General features: G+C 39.0%; 1 protein-coding gene across 1 annotated transcript in view; it reads right to left on the bottom strand.

Moving 5' to 3' along the window:
• LOC102840577 (chromosome unknown open reading frame, human C1orf87) overlaps positions 1-18,640 on the bottom strand; it is a 157,106-nt gene that overhangs the window by 95,361 nt on the left and 43,105 nt on the right. The window contains exons 3-5 of the mRNA XM_006862505.1: positions 4,363-4,491; positions 3,129-3,392; positions 1,678-1,799 (exon numbers count right to left, since the gene is read on the bottom strand). Coding sequence (XP_006862567.1) covers positions 1,678-1,799; positions 3,129-3,392; positions 4,363-4,491 — 515 coding nt within the window. The remainder of the gene's footprint in view (positions 1-1,677; positions 1,800-3,128; positions 3,393-4,362; positions 4,492-18,640) is intronic.

Below are 18,640 nucleotides of genomic sequence, written 5' to 3'. Positions count from 1 at the left end.
TCTGTTTGAAGACTAAGGTGCACCTGACCCAAGTCATGGCATTTTCAACAGTCTGATATACATGTGAAAGTTGGACAGTGAATAAGGAAGACCATAGAATAATTGATGCATTTGATTTATGGTGTTGGAGGAAAATATTAAAAGTACCATGGACTGCCAGAGCCAGAAGAATAAACAAATCTGTGTTGGAAGAAGTACAGCCAGATGCTCCTTGGAAGCAAAGATGGCGAGACTTCATCTCTCATACTTTGGACACATTATCCAGGAGTTCCTGGAAAAGGATATCATGTTAGGTAAAGTGTAAGGTCATCAAGAAAGAGGAAGATCCCCAATGAGATGGACTGGCACAGTGACAGCAGCAATGGGCTCAAGCCTAGCAACAATTGTGGGATTTGTACCGGATAGGGCAGTGTTTCATTCTGTTGTTGATAAGGTCATAGTGAGTCAGTACTGATTGGATGACATGTAACAACAACAACAACAATATATCACAGATGAGGAGTGCATTTGCTCCAAGCATTAAGCACTGGACTATGAGCCACAAGTTCTGAAGTTGAGCTGTGGGAGAAGGATGAGGCTTTCTGCTTGCACAAAGACTTAAAAAAAACCTCAGAAACCCAGTACAGGATCGGTTTGAGTCAGCAGCACTTAACAACAACAACATATCCCAGGTTGTTTTTATGATCTTTGCATTTATTAAATAATAAATATTCACAAACAAATTTCTGAAGTGATATCTGCTATTGTGCCCATTTTACAGTTGGAGAGTAAAAGCACAGAGAAATTAAGTAACATGTCTGGTGTCACACAGCCACTAAGTGGCAGAGCTAGAAGCCAAATCCACACTATCTTGCAAGCCAACTGTACTTGGCCACTTCTCTCAGCAAATGATACTTTACTTTGCCTCATCTCTAAAGATATCCCTCATATTTTTACTTCAAGTCATATGTGACGGGATCATCATTTCCTCTACCTCAAACTTTCTTCATTGGTGCATGTAACCCTCACTGTTTCAGAAGGCATTTCTGTTTCAGATCTCACTGATTTCAGAGAGCATCTCTGGAAACATTATAAAAGAATTCTGCATCAGTTTACTGTAAGTTCTTATTTTATAATACAGTTTTCAATTTTCACGCTACAACCTCATAAAAACACACATGCTCAGTGGAATAGCAAAACAAAAATAATGAAAATGTTCACACACTGTGAAGAATATAAACAATGTCACTGAACAATTTGTGTAGAAATTGCTGAATGGGAACCTAACCTGCTGTGTAAACCAAAAACACAACAAAATCCTATTTAAAACATACACACATACTCGAGGTTAAGAAACATATGCAATCACTGCAAATAGCTTTCTATGTAGTTCTATGAAACAGAGAAAATTAAGATCTTAAACCAAGTCCTAGTGGAGTCCTGGTATGGATGCTATGGACTGATGCATCAGACTGCAAAGTCAGTTTGAACTGCAAGCTCAGTGGTTCAAGCTCACCAGCTACTCCTTGGAAACCCTATACGGGGTCGCTATGGGTCGGAATTGATTCAATGGCACTTAACAATAACAACAGTGAAGACAAAGTGATTCTAGTCAAGGTTTCACAGCAAATGGCCTCCAACATCTCTGGCAGCTTTAGAAGTTTAGGAACAGCATGGTCCCCAAATGGGAAAAAATACCTTTGGTTTTCATTGGTAGGACTCTGGGGTTTCCTCTGTATGCTGTCCACAACCGTTCTGCTTGGTTCTGGGTCATTTGAAGCTGCAATGTTTAAAAACCAAAGTAGCTTTTCATAATTTACCTGAAAATTAATACAAAGCAGAATAGCCTCATTTAACTTATGTGCAGGGAAATAAATCTACTGAGGTAAAACACATTTAGAACATTTTCAATGTTAAAAGCTACGAATCTATTTAAAAATATAACATGGTCATTACAAGTGTAATTTATTAAATATATTATTCTTCTTACTGGACAAGTGATAGGATTGTACTTCCTGGTGACCTGCTGGTTAGATCACTGCGACTAATCCTGGACAGATTAGCTGTGAGCAGAAGAGATATGCGCCACTTCTGGGCTGGTGTGAGATCCTCCGGAGCTCTCTTGTTTTTTCCCTCTACCATCAAGACCAAAAATATTCCGGAGTGGCAGGCAGCCTTATTAGACTGGCTGGGACTTAGAGCTAAGATAATAACAGAACTGAGAAAGACCCACAGCTGACATATTATGGAAAGGTAATGAAAAATAAGCAGAGCTCCATATATATGTAATCTATAATATAAATTTGTCTTATATACTTGTGTATGTTTTCATATTATATATTGTGTACCATCAAGTTAATTTTGACTGCCAGTGACTCTGTAAGACCCCATAGAATTTCCTAGGCTATAATCTTTATTGGAGCCGATCAGTAGGTCGTTTCTCCTGAGGAGCAGCTTATGGGTTCAAACAACTGACTTTTCAGTTAGCAGGCAAGTACTTAAATATTCCATGACTATGGCTAACGATAAGCACTGGACTGCAAGATCTGTTTGAACCACAAAATTTGTGGTTTAAACTCACCAGTCACTCCTCAGAAACCCTACACAGGGCTGCTATGAGTCAGAACCAACTACAGGGCACTTAACGACAGCAGTAACTAACCCAAAATTTTAAGAGGGAAAAAAAATGAAAATGGGACAGGAAAATCCTTAGAAGAGAAATTAAATAGGAGATCCACATCTATTTCCCATTCTTGTCTATTCTGACTATAAATGCCCATATATGAATATAAATGAGCTTTGAATCTTAGGAATGAATAGTCAAGGTTAGTTTTAGAGAAAGGAACCAGCCTGTCATTTCAGTTACCCTGTTGTGTCGTATCTGATGCTCTGTTGGCAGAGCGAGTTAAGTGCTGGGCTGCTAACCAAAATGTCAGAGTTGACACCCACCAGTTCCTCCACAGGAGAAAGATAAGGCAGTCAGCATCCATAAAGATTTATAGCCTTGGAAGCCTTAGAGATCAATTCTACTGTCCTACAGGGTTGCTATGAGTCTGAATCAAGTCAACAGCAGTGGGGTTTTGGGTTTGGGTGTGTACAAGCAATATAAAGAAAATGAATCCACACATAAATTAGCATGATGGTCATACCATTTCTGGAGAGCTTCTCCCTGAAAATCTATGGCAAAGGATCTTGATTGTTGGTAACTTCAGAGGGACTTCATGCCTCAAGAAGAGACGGCTTAGCTGAGATTGGAGAAGATATCCTGAAGAGATAGGATCCAGAATCTTCAGCTCTTTCTGAATCTTGTCTAATAAACTTGAACTCAGAGGGCATGATTTGAGTTCTCTTCTGACCAATGAAAGAAGGAAAGTGTCTTCTCTTGTAGTTTTACTTGGTCTTTGGCCAATATCCTGACACAAACAATGGGGGAAAAAATCAGCACAGCTGGCTCTAAAATGAAATCGCTGAAGTCCAATGTAACAAGAAAAAGAGGAAGACCCCAGTGAGATGGATTGGCAAAGTGGCAGCAACCATGGGCTTAAGCGTGGCAACAATAGTGAGGTTGGCCCAGGATTGGGCAGTGTTTTGTTCTGCTGTGCATAGGGTCGCTATGAGTTGGTATGGACTCGATGGCACCTAACAACAACAACAACAATGTAACAAGCATAGGAGGCACATTGGAGCTTGTATTCATGTCTTCAAGTGATTAACACATGAAGGGAAGCATTCATTCTGGGTCAATTCATTAGTTTACAATGCTGCGGCCCTTTTCCTTCAGAAGAACAAAGGGGCAAACTATCTCAGAATACCTAGTGAATCTCAACAATCTATCTGATCTATAACCAATTGTGGAATGGTGGAAGAAAGACCTGCTAATCTATTTCTAAGAAATAAACCAGTAGATACCTCTTGGACTATAGTTCTACTCTGACATAAAAGGGGTCTCCATGAATTGGAGACTCCGTGGCAAGTGGACTGATTTGCTGTTAGAAGGCTGTTACACCATCTTTGTTTTTAAAAAATAGTTTTCATGGTTGTATAATAATTCGGAATAGCAGTTCTTAGAGAAATATTGGTCTGGCATTTAAGGCTGGTGGTAGAAGGGGAAGATCAATGATAATGCCCAGATCCTGGTTGAGGTAACTCAAAACACAATGGGACCTACGTGGGTATAGGAACCCTTGAGAAAAAGGAAGGTAAAAAGTTCAGCTGAGACATGTGGAGTTTGTCTGTAGGCTCCTCAGGAGAAGTGACTTGGAAAGTCAACTGGTTGGATGGATCTAGAGTCATGAGAGAAATGTGGTGTACATATCAAAATATGCAGTCAATAAATAATTCCCCTTCATCCACAAGAGAAACAACAACTATTAATATACACACCTCAGGTTGCTCAGAACCTTCCCTCGCCATCTGTTCCAGGGACCAGTCTCTAAAATTTCTCCTGGGGAGGCCATGGATATAGGATAGGGACTGGTCTCCAGTTGGTACAGAGCTGCAGTGGACATTTGCCTATTGGGAATGGTAAAGACACATTAGAGCAAGGAACAGAAGGTGGGCAGAAAAATAGAAGGAAGATATGAGTCAGCCAATCAACTTCCTGAAACATTTTCAGTTCCAAATGAACTTGGGCCCTCTTTATGTGACCTTTGAGTTCTCCAAAAAGAAAGCTTCTTTTAAAACTAATTTCAGTATTATGTGATTAACACACTTTGGGGGTAATTAACAATTAGGTACTTTTTCATTTATGCAACAAAGAAGGTATCTGTGACAGAAATAAAAGGTAGAAAAAAAAATTACAGTGCTTAAGATAATTATAGGGTTCTTATTAGAAATAATGGCATCCTTACTGTTGTTGTTAAGAGCTGTCGAGTCAATTCTGACTCATAGTGACCCTGTGTAGGGTTTCCAAGGCTTTAAATCTCTCTGGGAGCAGAAAACCTAATCTTTCTTGCATGGAATGGCTGGTGGGCTCAAACCTCCAACCTTGTGGTTCACAGTCCAGTTCTTATACTACAAAGCCACCACACTCTTCAAAAGGTCACATCACAACTTTATTATTTTTGATTTTAAATTCACATGAATTTTATATATAGTCCCTCAAATATTTCATGCTAACATAGGCTCCTGGTTGTCATATTTTATTGTTGTTGTTGTTGCTGGTAGAGCCATGAAATTTGTTTCAACTCATAGTGAAATGACTTTATAGGGTTTCCAGGGATTGGCGGATGGGTTTGTACTCTTGTTAGGCTGGTTTAATTAACAGGTTTAGGGATGGCAACAAAGGTGATAGTGAAGCTTGCCAATCATGGAATAAAATAGAAAAAAAAATGCTCAGAATATTAAATCCCAAGAGCAATGTTATTAAAAGTTATAAGAGACTGAATGACAACACAAGGATCAATGATAAAAATCCTATTTCCTCATGCTCTGACCATAGAAAACGGAATGTCATGAAATCATGTTGAAATTTATCAGTATAAAGTAACCTAAGGAGCCCTGGTAGTTTTAGTCTCAAGGTCAGTAGTTCAAAACTACCAGCTGTTCCACCAGAGAAGATGAGGTTTTCTGCTCCCATAAAGATTTACAGTTTTGGAAACCTCATACAGGGTGACTATGAGTTGGAACTGACTCCACGGCACATAACTACCATCACCACCATAAAGTAAACTACAGATGCTTTATAATCATGAAATATAAGGAAAAAATCAAGAGGATTTCTAGAGTGGGCAAAGTGTGGACAAGAGTGACAGACAATTTTAGAATAGGCATCCAAATAAACAGTTATTTATTGAGTATAGGGCTTTGCCCATCATTTAATTTCATTCTCACAACACCACCACGAGGTGGGTAATATTGTTGTTAAGTGTCATGGACTCTGTTTTGACTCATAGTGACCCTGAATAGGGTTTCCAAGGAGCAGCTGGTGGGTCTGAACTCCTGACCTTGTGGTATGTAGTCCAGTGCTGACCCTACAGCGCCATATCAGAAATTCCTCTTAGTACACTTTGTATCTGGGAAACAAAACCTTCCAGAATTTAATTAATTTTATTCCTTTATTTAACACATATTTATGGCTTACCTGATCTGGGCTAGACACAAACCTGGTCCCTGGTCTCACAAACCTTGCAGAGAGTGGAGGCACAGCAAGCAACCACAACCATACGGTATGGAGACGGAGGGGCTAGGGCCACTATGGGAACATTCACTGCACCACCTAATCTCAATTCGGTGATTGGGAAAGGCCTGATGGAAGACGTGACATTTAAATCTAGACTTGAAAGATGAGTTGGATTTGATTGGCTAAGGAGAGTAGAGGGAGAAAGAAAAGAAAAAAAAGATTACAGAAAAAGGGAACTGGATTTAGCAAACTCCAAAGCATATAAGAAAGAGACAGATGTTTTCAGAGAATTGGTGATACAGTAGTTTAAGTGCTGGGCCACAAAGCAAAAGTTTGGCAGGTTCAAAACACCAGCCTCTCTGTTTCCCTAAAGATTTGTTGTTGCTGTTAAGGTGCCTTCAAGTCGACTCTGATTCACAGCCACCCTATTAACAACAGAGGAAAACACCGTCTGATCTTGCGCCAGCCTCACAATTGCTGCTGCACTTAAGCCCATTGTTACTGCCACTGTGCCAATCTATCTTGTTTGGTGTTTTCCTCTTTTTTTGCTGACCCTCCATCTTACCAAGCATAATATCCTTCTCCAGGAACTGGTCCCTCCTATGTGCAAAGTATGAGAGACAAAATCTCATTATTCTGGCTTCTAAAGAGCATTCTGGATGTACTTCTTCCAACACAGATTGGTTTGTTCTTCTTGCAGCCCCTGGTATTTTTGATATTCTTCTCTAACACCATAATTCAAATGCATCAGTTCTTATAAGATATTCATTTTTCATTGTCCAACTTTACTGCATATGTTGTTGCTGTTGTTAAGTGCCGTGGAGTTGGTTCCAACTCATAGCAACCCTGCACAGGGTTTCTGAGGCTGTAAATCTTTATGGGAGCAGAAAGCCTCATCTATCTCCCGTGGAGCAGCTGGTAGTTTCGAACTGCTGACCTTAAGGTTCGCAGCCCAATTCGTAACCACTACGCTACCAGAGCTCCTTTACTGCATATGAGACTATTGAAAATACCAATACTTGAGTCAGGCACACCTTAATTCTCAAGTGATACCTTTGCTCTTGAACACTTTGAAGAGTCATGTGCAGCAGAGTTGCCCTATGCAATATGTCATTTGATTTCTTGACTGCACTTCCATGAGGGCTGATGATGAATACAAGCAAAATGAAGTCTTTGACAACTTCAATCTTTTCTTCATTTATGATGATGCTATTTATTGGTCAACAGTTTGAAACTACCAGCTGTTTCACGGGAGAAAGATAGAGCTCTCTGCTCCCATAAAGATTGACAGCCTTGGAAACCCTGTACAGGGTTGTTATGAGTTGGAACCGACTCCAAGGCACTTAACAACAACAACATTTATTGGTTCAGTTGTGAGGATTTTTGTTTTCTTTACATTGAGGTGCAACCCATACTACAGGCTGTGGTCTTTGATCTTCTTCAGCTGGCAAGGCTATATCCTCTTTATATTACAATATTAATGAATCTTTCTCTAATCCTCATGCCATACTCTTCTTCAAATAATCCAGCCTTTCAGATTATTTGTTCAGCATACAGATTGATAAGTATGATGAAAGAATACACTCCTGGCACTCATCTTTCCTGATTTTAAATCATTCAGTATTGCCTTTTTCTCTACGAATGACTGTCTCTTTGTCTATGTATAGGTTACTCAAGGGCACCATCAACTGTTCTGGAATACACATTCTTCACAATGTTATCCATCCATAGCTTGTCATGAACTAAAGAGTCAAATGCCTTAGCATAGTCAATAAAGCACAAGTAAACATCTTTCTGGTATTTTCTGCTTGAAGGCAAGATCAATCTGACATTAGCTTTAATATCCCTAGTTCAACATCCTCTTTTGAATCTGGCTTGAGTTTCTGGCAGTTTCCTGTAAATATACATTTGCAGCCATTAAAAAAATTATTATTTCCTCTAGCACAATTTTAATTACATATAATATTAATAATATTGTTCACTGATTTCCTCATCCCATTGGGCCACCTCTGTTTGGAATGGGAACAAATGTGGATCTCTTCCAATCAGTTGGCCACGTAGCTATCTTTCCAATTTCTTGGTATCTCTAGTGATGCATCAGTTTGTTGAAACATTTCAATTTGTATTCTGTCAGTTCCTGGCATCTTCTTTCTTTGCCAGTGCCTTCAGGAAGAACTAGGGCTTCTTCCTTCAATACCACTGATTTTTGATCATGTTATACCTTTTGAAATGGAATGTCAAATAATTCTTTTCACAACATGTCCATTTTCAGTCACATATAAACAATTTTCTGCCTCTGAGGACTTATATGCTTCTAGATGATGGTGTTCTAAAGAAGTACTCATCAATAATTCATCACTTGATTGGAGTAAATGTGCTCTTCAGCTTACTTTGTTGCTGTTACTGTTTGGTGCCATCAAGTTAGTTCCAACCCATAGTGATCCTATGTACAACAGAAGGAAAAATCATCTGGTTCTGATCATCCACACAATTGATTCTACACTTGAGCCCATTGTTGCTGCCATGGTGCCAGTCCATCTCACTGGGGGTCTCTCTCTTTTTCACTGTCCTTCTACTTTACCAAACATGATGTCTTACTCTAGGGACTGGTCCCTCCTGATAATACGTCCAAAGTATGAAAGATAAAGTCTGGAATTATTGTTACACTTCAGGCCATTATTGCTGCCACTGTGCTAATCCATTTCCTTGGAGGACTTCCTCTTTTTCACTGACTCTCCACTTTACCAAGCATGATTTCTCTCTCCAAGGACTGGTGTCTCCTGGTAACGTGTCCTAAGTATGATGAAGTCTCACCATCCTGGTTTCTAGGGAGCAGTCTGGCTTTACTTCTTCCAAGACAGATTTGTTTGCTCTTCTGGCAGTCCATGGTACTTTCCATATTCTTCTCCAATACCATAACTCAAATGCATCAATTCTTCTGCAGTCTTCTTATTCAGTGTACAATTTTCACATGCATATGACATTACTGAAAATACTATTGCTTTAGTCAGCCATAGCTTTGTCCTTAAATTCTTATTAGCCCTCTTGAACACTTTAGAGAGGTCTTGTGCAGCAGATTTGCCTAATGCCATTTGATTTCTTGACTTCAGCTTCCATGAGTGTTGATTGTACATCCAAGCAAAATGAAGTCTTTGACAACTTCATCTTTTCTCCATTTATCATGATGTTTTTTATTGGTCCAGTAGTGACGATTTTTGTTTTCTTTACATTGAGATGCAATCCATACTGAAGGCTGTAGTCTCTGATGTTCATAAGTAAGTATTTTAAGCCCTTTTTGTTTTCAGCAAACAAAGTTGTATCAATTGCTTTATTATAGGTTGTTAAGAAGTGTTCCTTCAATCTTGATTCCATGGAAACAATTTATTGAAGTTCTAAAGGGATACTTTTGATAGATTTTCTGGAAGGACACAGGATAATCACAAGGATTTATTATGAAGTAATAGTAAGAAAATGGAAAACTGTATTGGTTAAAAAAAAAAAAAAAAGGCCAGGAAAATTGCACTGAAATAGGTGATATTTTTTTCCCCCCAACATGACAATGTACAGGCTCATTCTTTGCGTGTAGAAAGGGCTGTCCTATGACCATTTCTTTGGGAAACCTTTTCATATCCAGCCTACAGCCTTGCTCTTGCCTCTTTGTTCCCCAAACTCAATGAGCATTTCAAAAGAACATGGTTTGTGTCCCTCAAGACACCAAAACTGCCTTCTTTTATGTGGTGCAAGTTGAAAGTGCAGAAGTCTTCAGGGAAATGTATACTCTTAGATGGAATCTATGTTAAGAAATAGTAGCTTCATATTTGTACATTTTTGTTTAATAAAGGTTTCTATGATTTTCTAACAATACTTTTTTTGACTTCCTCTTGTATTTTGGCCTGGATGTCACAGACTAAAATTTATGTCCTCATCTAAGGAAATAGAAAAATATATTGCCTTTCTAGGAATGCTGTGAAGAATGAGTGTTGTAATATGTTTAAAATATTTTTTTTTCTCAAAGTATACTCTGTATTTATTTGTTATTTCTGTGTCTCTTTCCTAGAGAATGTGAACTCTATGTGGGTTATAACTCTGTCTGTACACTGTGGACTCACATCATAGAGAACAGGCCTGAATCTGTTGAATCAATGAATAAACTAAATATCATAGATGTTGATGATTTCTTGTTTAGGCCAAATACATACTGAACTTTCCCCCTTTCACTGATATAAATTATCATTCACTGTTGCTTTTCAAAATCAAAGAGTGTTAGTCCCCAGAGTGTCAAAGAAGATAAAATACAGAAGTGTTGTTCAAGAATTACCCTATGACCTCATGAATTTCCAGTATGTCTACAAAGTCTCTGATCTACAGGTTTCTCTCATTTCTTTTACTTTTGAATCACAAAATACTATTTGGAGAAGACACAAAACCCTGAAATGACTTCAATCAATATTAGTTTTGTGATGTTTACCTAAAAGAATTGGTGCAAATGAAGCACAGAAATTTAACACAGATTTAGTAACTCTTCCGGAGTGCTGAAATTTGCAAGTGTTCTAAGTGTAAACAAGTCTTTTAAAGATTGCTTATAAATAAAATGATCTTAAGTGGAAATCATGAATGCTCTTGTACAATACAAGTGAACACAACAAATTGTTTTATTGAGCAATGAATAGCTGAGGTTTGGAAAATTTCCAGAGACAGGAAAAAATTATAAATTTGAGAAGTTCTATTTCTCAAACAACTGAGACCAAGATCTTAATGTGTTTTGTTGTTTTTAAGTGCCGTCAAGTCAATTCCAACCCATAGGGGCTCTGTATAGGGTTTCCAATGAGCAGCTGATGAGCTTGAACCACTGACCTTGCAGTTCAAAGGACTTTGCAGTCTGAGACATTAGCCCATAACGCCACACCAGGACTCCTAATGTGTTTTAGAAAGTGTTAATTGACTCAAACAAGAGCTTCAATGATAATGATGACAATAATGAGAATGATGAGTGTAAAAGGTTGGAATAGGGTTTTAAAAGAAATGTAGAATTAGGAGAAGTTGGTATTTCTAAACTGATTTTATGCATGTCATTTTAATATGTGTTTCAATAATACAATAAGTATTAGAAGTAATCATTTGAATATTTGGTTTAAATTTGTAAAATACTATATTTTAACTTTTTAATATATGAAACTTCAAAGTTTCATATATTAAAGAGACCTGTAGAAATTACATCCCATATATTCATCCCCCGACTTCAGCAATTATTAATTAATGATCTTGTTTATTTATTTATGTCATTATTGTAAGGTGCCATCGCATCAGTACCGACTCATAGAGACCCTATATACAACAGAATGAAACACTGCCCAGTCCTGGGTCAACCTCATAATTGTTGCCATGCTTGAGCAACTTTGCTAATCCATCTTACTGGGGCTCTTCCTCTTCTTCTCTGACTCTCCACTTCACCAAACATGATATCCTTCTCCAGTGACTAGTCCTTCCTGACAATATGTCCAAAGTATGAAAGACGAAGTTTGGCCATCCTGGCCTCCAAAGAGCAATCTGGGGTGCACAGACACCCACATAACACCCAATCATACTCAGAATTTAAACTTCACTGATTGCCTGCTGATGGCTCTATTGTGTGCAGTAATGTCCTGGGGCAAGAATTGCCTTTTAAACTGAGCTCAGAATTGGATTTTTGTTCTGGTCACAGGAAGACTCCTCTCAGCATTTTTATTTCCTGGTTCTCTTCTTCCTGTAAATTACTTTTTACCATAATCTTCATTGTTCTTGAGAGGTTTTAGGCACTAAGAAGTCAATTCTTTGTGAAGAGATTAGGAGTTACCTGTTTTATCAGCTGTTTCATTCCCCAGGCAAAAATCTCAAAGCCAGGGGCTCTGAGCCAGGGGGTGGGGACAATGGCAAGCTTCTTTCTAAATTATATTCCCACTATTCTAGAAGTAGAGCACTCAGAAAGGGGCAGGATGGAGGGTAGCATTTTAAGGCCCTAATCTATTTGCTCCCACAGCAATACAGTACAATAGTGATCAGGGCCCCAGTATTCTCAGTATGTTGTAGTCAAGTAAAGCTTCCATTCCATAAATGGGGGCAGTGGGCTGTGTGGAAGAAGAGAAATCCTAACTCTCAACTGCATCTAAAGAGGATTTACATTCTGCATCAGGGTTGTTGTTAAGTGCTGTCAAGTTAGTTGGGACCCATAGCGACCCTGTATAGGGTTTCCAAGGAGCAGCTGGTGAGTTTGAACTGCCAACGTTGCAGTTCAAATGGCTTTGCAGTCTGGCGCATTAACCCACAGCGCCACACCAAGCCTCCGGGAGCAGGATGAAAAATGCTGGCATCCTGCTTCGGTGTTCTTGGCTGCAGCAGTTTGGTGTGGAGTCTGGTGTGATCTGGAAGCGCAAGGGAGGGAACAGACTTGTTTCATATGCCACAGATTCTCCTCTTCCTTACGGAATTTTCATAGATGTTCTTGAATTTTTTTTCTTTATTCACCTATAAGATAATTTCCAGAGACTTTAAAAAATGGTTGTTTCCTAATGGTGCTGTGGGTTAGGTGTTGGACTGCTAATCACCAGGTAGGCAGTTCAAACTCATCAGTTGCTAGGTGGGAGAAAGATGAAGCTGTCTGCTCCTGTAAAGATGTACAGCCTCAGAAACCCTATATAGAGCACAAGGAGTCAGAATTGACTTGAAGGCAGTAGGTGTCTTACAACTATTGGAAATTTCACGGGGTTGCTCCTCATTTTGCCATGACAGAAATTGATCTCTAGATGAGAACTTTTTTAAGAGAAGTAGAATTTGAAGAACACAATGATTGGATAACAGGTTTGGAGAAAAAAATTTCTTTCTTATGCCAGTGGGAGGGTGGTTGAGTCATTCTGTGAGACAGACCACAGGAAGAAGAGCAAGATTAAAGGTTCTGCTTTGAATGTGCTGAATCTGAATAGTCAATGCACATCAAGGGAAATACCCTTGACCTCTGTCAATTCATCTATTAAATGGGGATAACACCGAATGGCTCCACCTACCTCACAGAATTACTGTGAAGAACAAGCTAAAACTCACTAAAAGGCTTTGAAAAGAACACACTGTGCCAGTCAGCTGTGATAGTGATTAAATGAAAGGACTAACATGTTTATTTTCATGCTGCCAGATGCAAAAAAGCACAGTCTATTTTTGAAAATGTGCTACTGACTTTGTTGCTAGTCACACATTCATTTTTCTTTATTTTATAAGAGAAGTCAGTGCTAAGGGTTCTGGAAAACAATGAAATTATATATATATATATATATATATATATATATATATATTCAAAATTTTGTCCTCCAAGACTATATTTGAGAGGCAAAAAGGTTTTTGGGCTGGCTCTCAGAAAAACCAGTATACAGACAAATCACTTAGGCTTTGTTGGCCTCTTCATTTGTGAAATGATTGATTCTCTTAACATTTTTAGCTTTACTTAACTCCTACTAATGATGCTCTTCAAATTTAATCTGTAATTTGGAAAGAGTTTAACATACACCACCTCACTTATATTAACTCAGTGTTTATCAGCAACCTCCTTTTTGGAACAAATTCAGTCAGTACAGATTGTCTGTTACATCTGAGGCAGGAAAGCTTAGTTTCATCTATGTGTAAGGCATAAAGATCTAGAATTAGCTCTGATTCCTTTCTTCAACTGCAGTGGGATTCCATTTACCACTTAGTCAAGGTGGTAGTGAGGGGCTTTGTACCAGGCAACTGTGGCTGCCATCTGGCAGGCAGGCACCATACACCCAGCACACAGAACCAATTAGTCAATCCCCACACCTCTCATGAGGCTTTCCTATATTTGGTGGCAGGGTGTTCCACTGAACTTCCCATAAGAAACCCTGTAGAGTTCTGGGAGGGGAGGGACAAATTATCTCACCCTAGAACTAGGGAGCTCTGGTAGCGTAGTGGTTACGAATCGGGCTGCGAGCCGCAAGGTCAGCAGTTCGAAACTACCAGCGGTTCCACGGGAGAAAGATGAGGCGGTCTGCTCCCGTAAAGATTTACAGCCTCAGAGACCCTGAGTAGGGTTGCTATCACGGCACATCACAACAACAAGAACTACAGAATTAGCATAGGAACAAGCTCTGTCCTGGAGGTCCAGAAGCACCTTATCTAATCATCATTGTTGTTGTTAAGTGCTGTTGAGTTTGAACCACCGAACTTGCAGTTCAAATGACTTTGCAGTCTGATGCATTAACCCACAGCGCCGCACCAGGACTCCTATCTAATAAGCATGCCACCTATTATAATGTGTGGGTACACCCATGGTAGAACAAATATGTTATGTATTATAATGCCAGAGTCTATGGCAAGAAAGGTAGCTTGATGTGATTGAAGGGTGTAAAGAAAGATTTCTATTTATAAGAGAAAAACTGGAAAAAAAGGATTTGTTAAATGAACTACACTATATCCAAATAAGGAGCACTAGTAATGTAGTGGGTTACTAGTTGGACTGCTAACCATAAGGTCAGCAGTTTGAATCTACCAGCAGCTCTGTGGAAGAAAGATGAGGCTTTCTTCTTCTATAAAGATTTATCGCCTTGGAATCCATATAGAGAGTCGCTATTAGTCAGAATCCATTTGCTGGCACACCACTACCACCATATCCAAATAAAGGAATGGGTACAGGTTGGTTACTTAGGACCTAGATCCTGACCTTACAGTGTGGCTTTGTTGTTATTGTTGTTAAGTGCCACAGAATTGGTTCGGACCCATAGCTACTCTGACTAAGGTTTCTGAGGAGCAGCTGGTGAACTTGAACCACTGACCTTGAAGTGCAAACTGACTTTGCAATATAATGCATCAACCCATATTGCCACACCAGGACTCCACATTGTGGCTCTTGTTGTTGTTGTTAAGTACCATTGAGTCGATTCCGACCCATAGTGACCCTGTGACCCATAGTGACCCATAGTGATTCCAAGGCTTGAACCACTGACCTTGCAGTTCAAATGACTTTGCAGTCTGACGCATTAGCCCACAGCATCACACCAGGACTTGGGCTTAAACTGGGACTTTACTAGCCTTATTCTGGATCATGAACCATGAAGTTGGAAGTTCAAACCCATCAGCCACTCATTGTAAACCTTATATAGGGTTGCTATACATCGGAACCCATACAAAAGCACTTAACAACAACAGTAGCACCAGCCTTATGACTTGGGCAAGGCACTTGACCTCTTCCTTCTTCAGTTCCTTTATCCATGAAAAGAAGGTAAGAGTTGTTACCTCATTGGGTGTTTGGGAGTAGTTTAAATATAGATTGCTTAGAACAATGTCTGGCATATATTGCTGCTATTGTTAGGTGCCATCAAGTTGGTACCGACTCATAGTGACCCTGTATACAACAGAGTAAACACTGCATGATCCTGTGCAATTTCACAATTGTTGGTACCTTTGAGCCCACTGCTGTTGCCATTGTGCCAATCTATCTCATTGGGGATCTTCCTTTTTATTGATGCTCGTCCACATTACCAAGCATGATGTCCTCCTCCAGGGACTTGTCCCTCCTGATAATATGCCCGAAATATAAGAGACGAAGTCTGGCAACCTGGCTTCCAAGGAGCATTCTGGCTCTACTTTTCCAACACAGTTTTGTTTGTGCTTTTGGTGACCCAGGGTAATTTCAATATTTTCCACCAACACCATAACTCAGATACATCAATTCTATAATCTTCATATTCACTGTCTAATTTTCATAGCATATGAGGCTATTGAAAACACCACGGCTTGGGTCAGGCACACCTTAGTCCTCAAACTGACATTTTTGCTCTTGAATATCTTAAAAAGGTCCTGAACAGCACATTTGCCCAATGCATTATGTCAATTGACTTCTTGACTGCTGCTTCCATGAGTGTGAATGGTTGATCCAAGCAAAATGAAGTCTTTGGCATCTTCAGGCTTTTCTCCACTAATCTTGATGTTATTTATTGGTGCTGTGATGAGGATTTTTGTTTTCTTTACATTGAAGTGCAGTCAGTACCAAAGGCGTCAGTACCAAAGGCTGTCATCTTTGATCTTCATCAATAAGTATTTTAAGTCCTCTTCACTTTCAGAAGTGGAGGTTGTATCATCTACATATCAAAGCTTGTTAAAGAGTCTTTGTCCAGTCCAGATGTGATGTTCTTCTTCATATAATCCACTTTCTCAGATTATTTGCTCAGCACACAGATGAATAAATATGGTGAAAGAACACAGCCCTGGCACACACTTTTCCTAATTTAAATCATTCTGTATTACCTTGTTTTGTTCTAATAAACCGTCTCTTGGTCTATGAACAGATTCCTCTTGAACATAATTCAGTGTTCCAGATTACTCATTCTCTGCATTGCTGTCCATATTTTTATGATGATTCACACTAACCAAAGCTTTTGTTTAGTCAATAAAGCACAGGTAAATATCTTTCTGGTATTTTTTGCTTTCAGCTAAGATGCATCTGAGGTCAGCAATGATATCCCTCTATCCACATTTTGCTCTGATTTTGGCTTGAACCCGTGGCAGTGCTTTGTCAATGTATTGTTGCAACCATTTTTGAATGATCTTTAACAATATTTTATTTGCATGAGATATTAATGATATTGTGCAATGATTTCTGCAGTCTGTTGGCTTACCTCTCTTTGGAATGGGCACAAATAAGACTTTCTTCCAATCAATTGGCCAGGTAGCTGTCTTCAAAATTTCTTGGCATAGATGAGTGTGTGCCTCCAGTGCCTCATGGGTTTGTTGAAAGATTTCAATTTCCATTTCACCAATTGCCAGCACCTGGTTCTTTGCCAATGCCTTCAGTGCACCTTGGACTTCTTACTTCAGTGTTATTGTCTCTTGATCATATGCTACTTCTTGAAATGTTTAAACACTGGCGATTTCACTTGGTACAATGACTCTGTGCATTCTTTTCATCTTCTTTTGATGCTTTCTGCATCATTCAGTATTTTGTCCATGTTGTTGTTGTTCTTGTTAGGTGCCATTGAGTCAGTACTAACTCACAGCCATCCTTTGCACAACAGAATGAACCAATGCCCGGTCCTGCACCAACCTCACAATCATTGCTACATTTGAGCCCACTGCTGCCGACACTGTGCCAATCAATCTCATTGGGCTCTTCCTCTTTTTCTTTGACACTCCACTTTACCAAACATGATAAAGTCTTTCTCTAGGGACTGGTCCTTCCAGACAATATATGTATGAAATATGAGAGATGAAGTCTGGCCATCCTGGCTTCTAGGGAGCTTTCTGGCTGCAATTCTCCCCAACACAAATTGGTTTGTTCATTTGGCAGTTCATGGTACTTTTAATATTCTCCTCCAACACCATAGCTCAAATGCATCAATTCTTCTATAGTCTTCATATTCACTGTCCAATTTTCAAAGCATATGAGTCTACTGAAAACACCATAGCTTGGGTCAGTCTTACCTTAGTCCTCAAACTGACGATATCTTTGCTCTTGAATATTTTAAAGAGGTCTTGTGCAGCAGATTTGCTTAATGCAATATGTTGGTTGATTTCTTGACTGATGCTTCCATGAGTGTTAATGGTTGATCCAAGCAAAATGAAGTCTTAGACAATTTCAAACTTTTCTCCATTTATATGGATGTTATTTATGGATCCACTTGTGAGGATTTTTGTTTTGTTTACATTGAGGTGCAGCACATACCAAAGGCTGTGATCTTTGATCTTCATCAGTATTTTAAGTCTTCTTCATTTTCAGCAAACAAGATCGTATCATCTGCATATCACAGGTTGTTAATGAGTATTCCTCCTATCCTGATGCCATGTTTTTCTCCATATAATCTATCATCTCAAATTATTTGCTTAGCATAAATATTGAAGTAATATGGTACTTCAACCATATTATTTCAATATACAACCCTGTATATTGAACCCTGGCACATACATTTCCTAATTTTAAACCATCCAGTGATCCTTTGTTCTGTTCAAACAACTACTTCTTGGTCTATGTACGGGTTCCTCATTGCACAAATTAGTGTTTCTGAATACTCATTCTCTGCACTGCTGTCCACAGTTTGTCATCCACACAATCAAAAGTCTTTGCCTAGTCAATAAAGCATAGATAAACATCTTTCTGGTATTCTCTGATTTCAACCAAAATCCATCTGATGTTAAGTTATGATATCTCTTGTTCCATGTCCTCTTTTGAATCTGGCTTGAATCTCTCGAAGTTCTCTTTCAATGCATGGTTTCAGTTGTTTTTGAATTATCTTTAGCAAAAGTTTGCTTGCATGGGATACTTATGATATTTTCTGATGATTTCAACATTCTGTTGGGTCACCTCTCTTTGGAATGGACACAAATATGGATATCTTCCAGTTAGTTGGCCAGGTAGTTGTCTTCTAAATTTCTTGGCACAGGTGAATGAGTGCCTCCAGTGTTTTGTAATTTTGTTTAAATATTTCAATTTGTATTTGAGAATTTCCTGGGGCTTTGTTCCTTACCAATGCCTTCAGTGAATTTTGGATTCCTTCCTTCAGTATCATTAAC

This window comes from Chrysochloris asiatica, unplaced genomic scaffold, assembly GCF_000296735.1.
Source record: "Chrysochloris asiatica unplaced genomic scaffold, ChrAsi1.0 scaffold00048, whole genome shotgun sequence".
Lineage (NCBI taxonomy): Eukaryota > Metazoa > Chordata > Mammalia > Afrosoricida > Chrysochloridae > Chrysochloris > Chrysochloris asiatica.
Note: the sequence above shows the minus strand (reverse complement) of the source record. Positions and strands in the feature narration are given on the sequence as shown.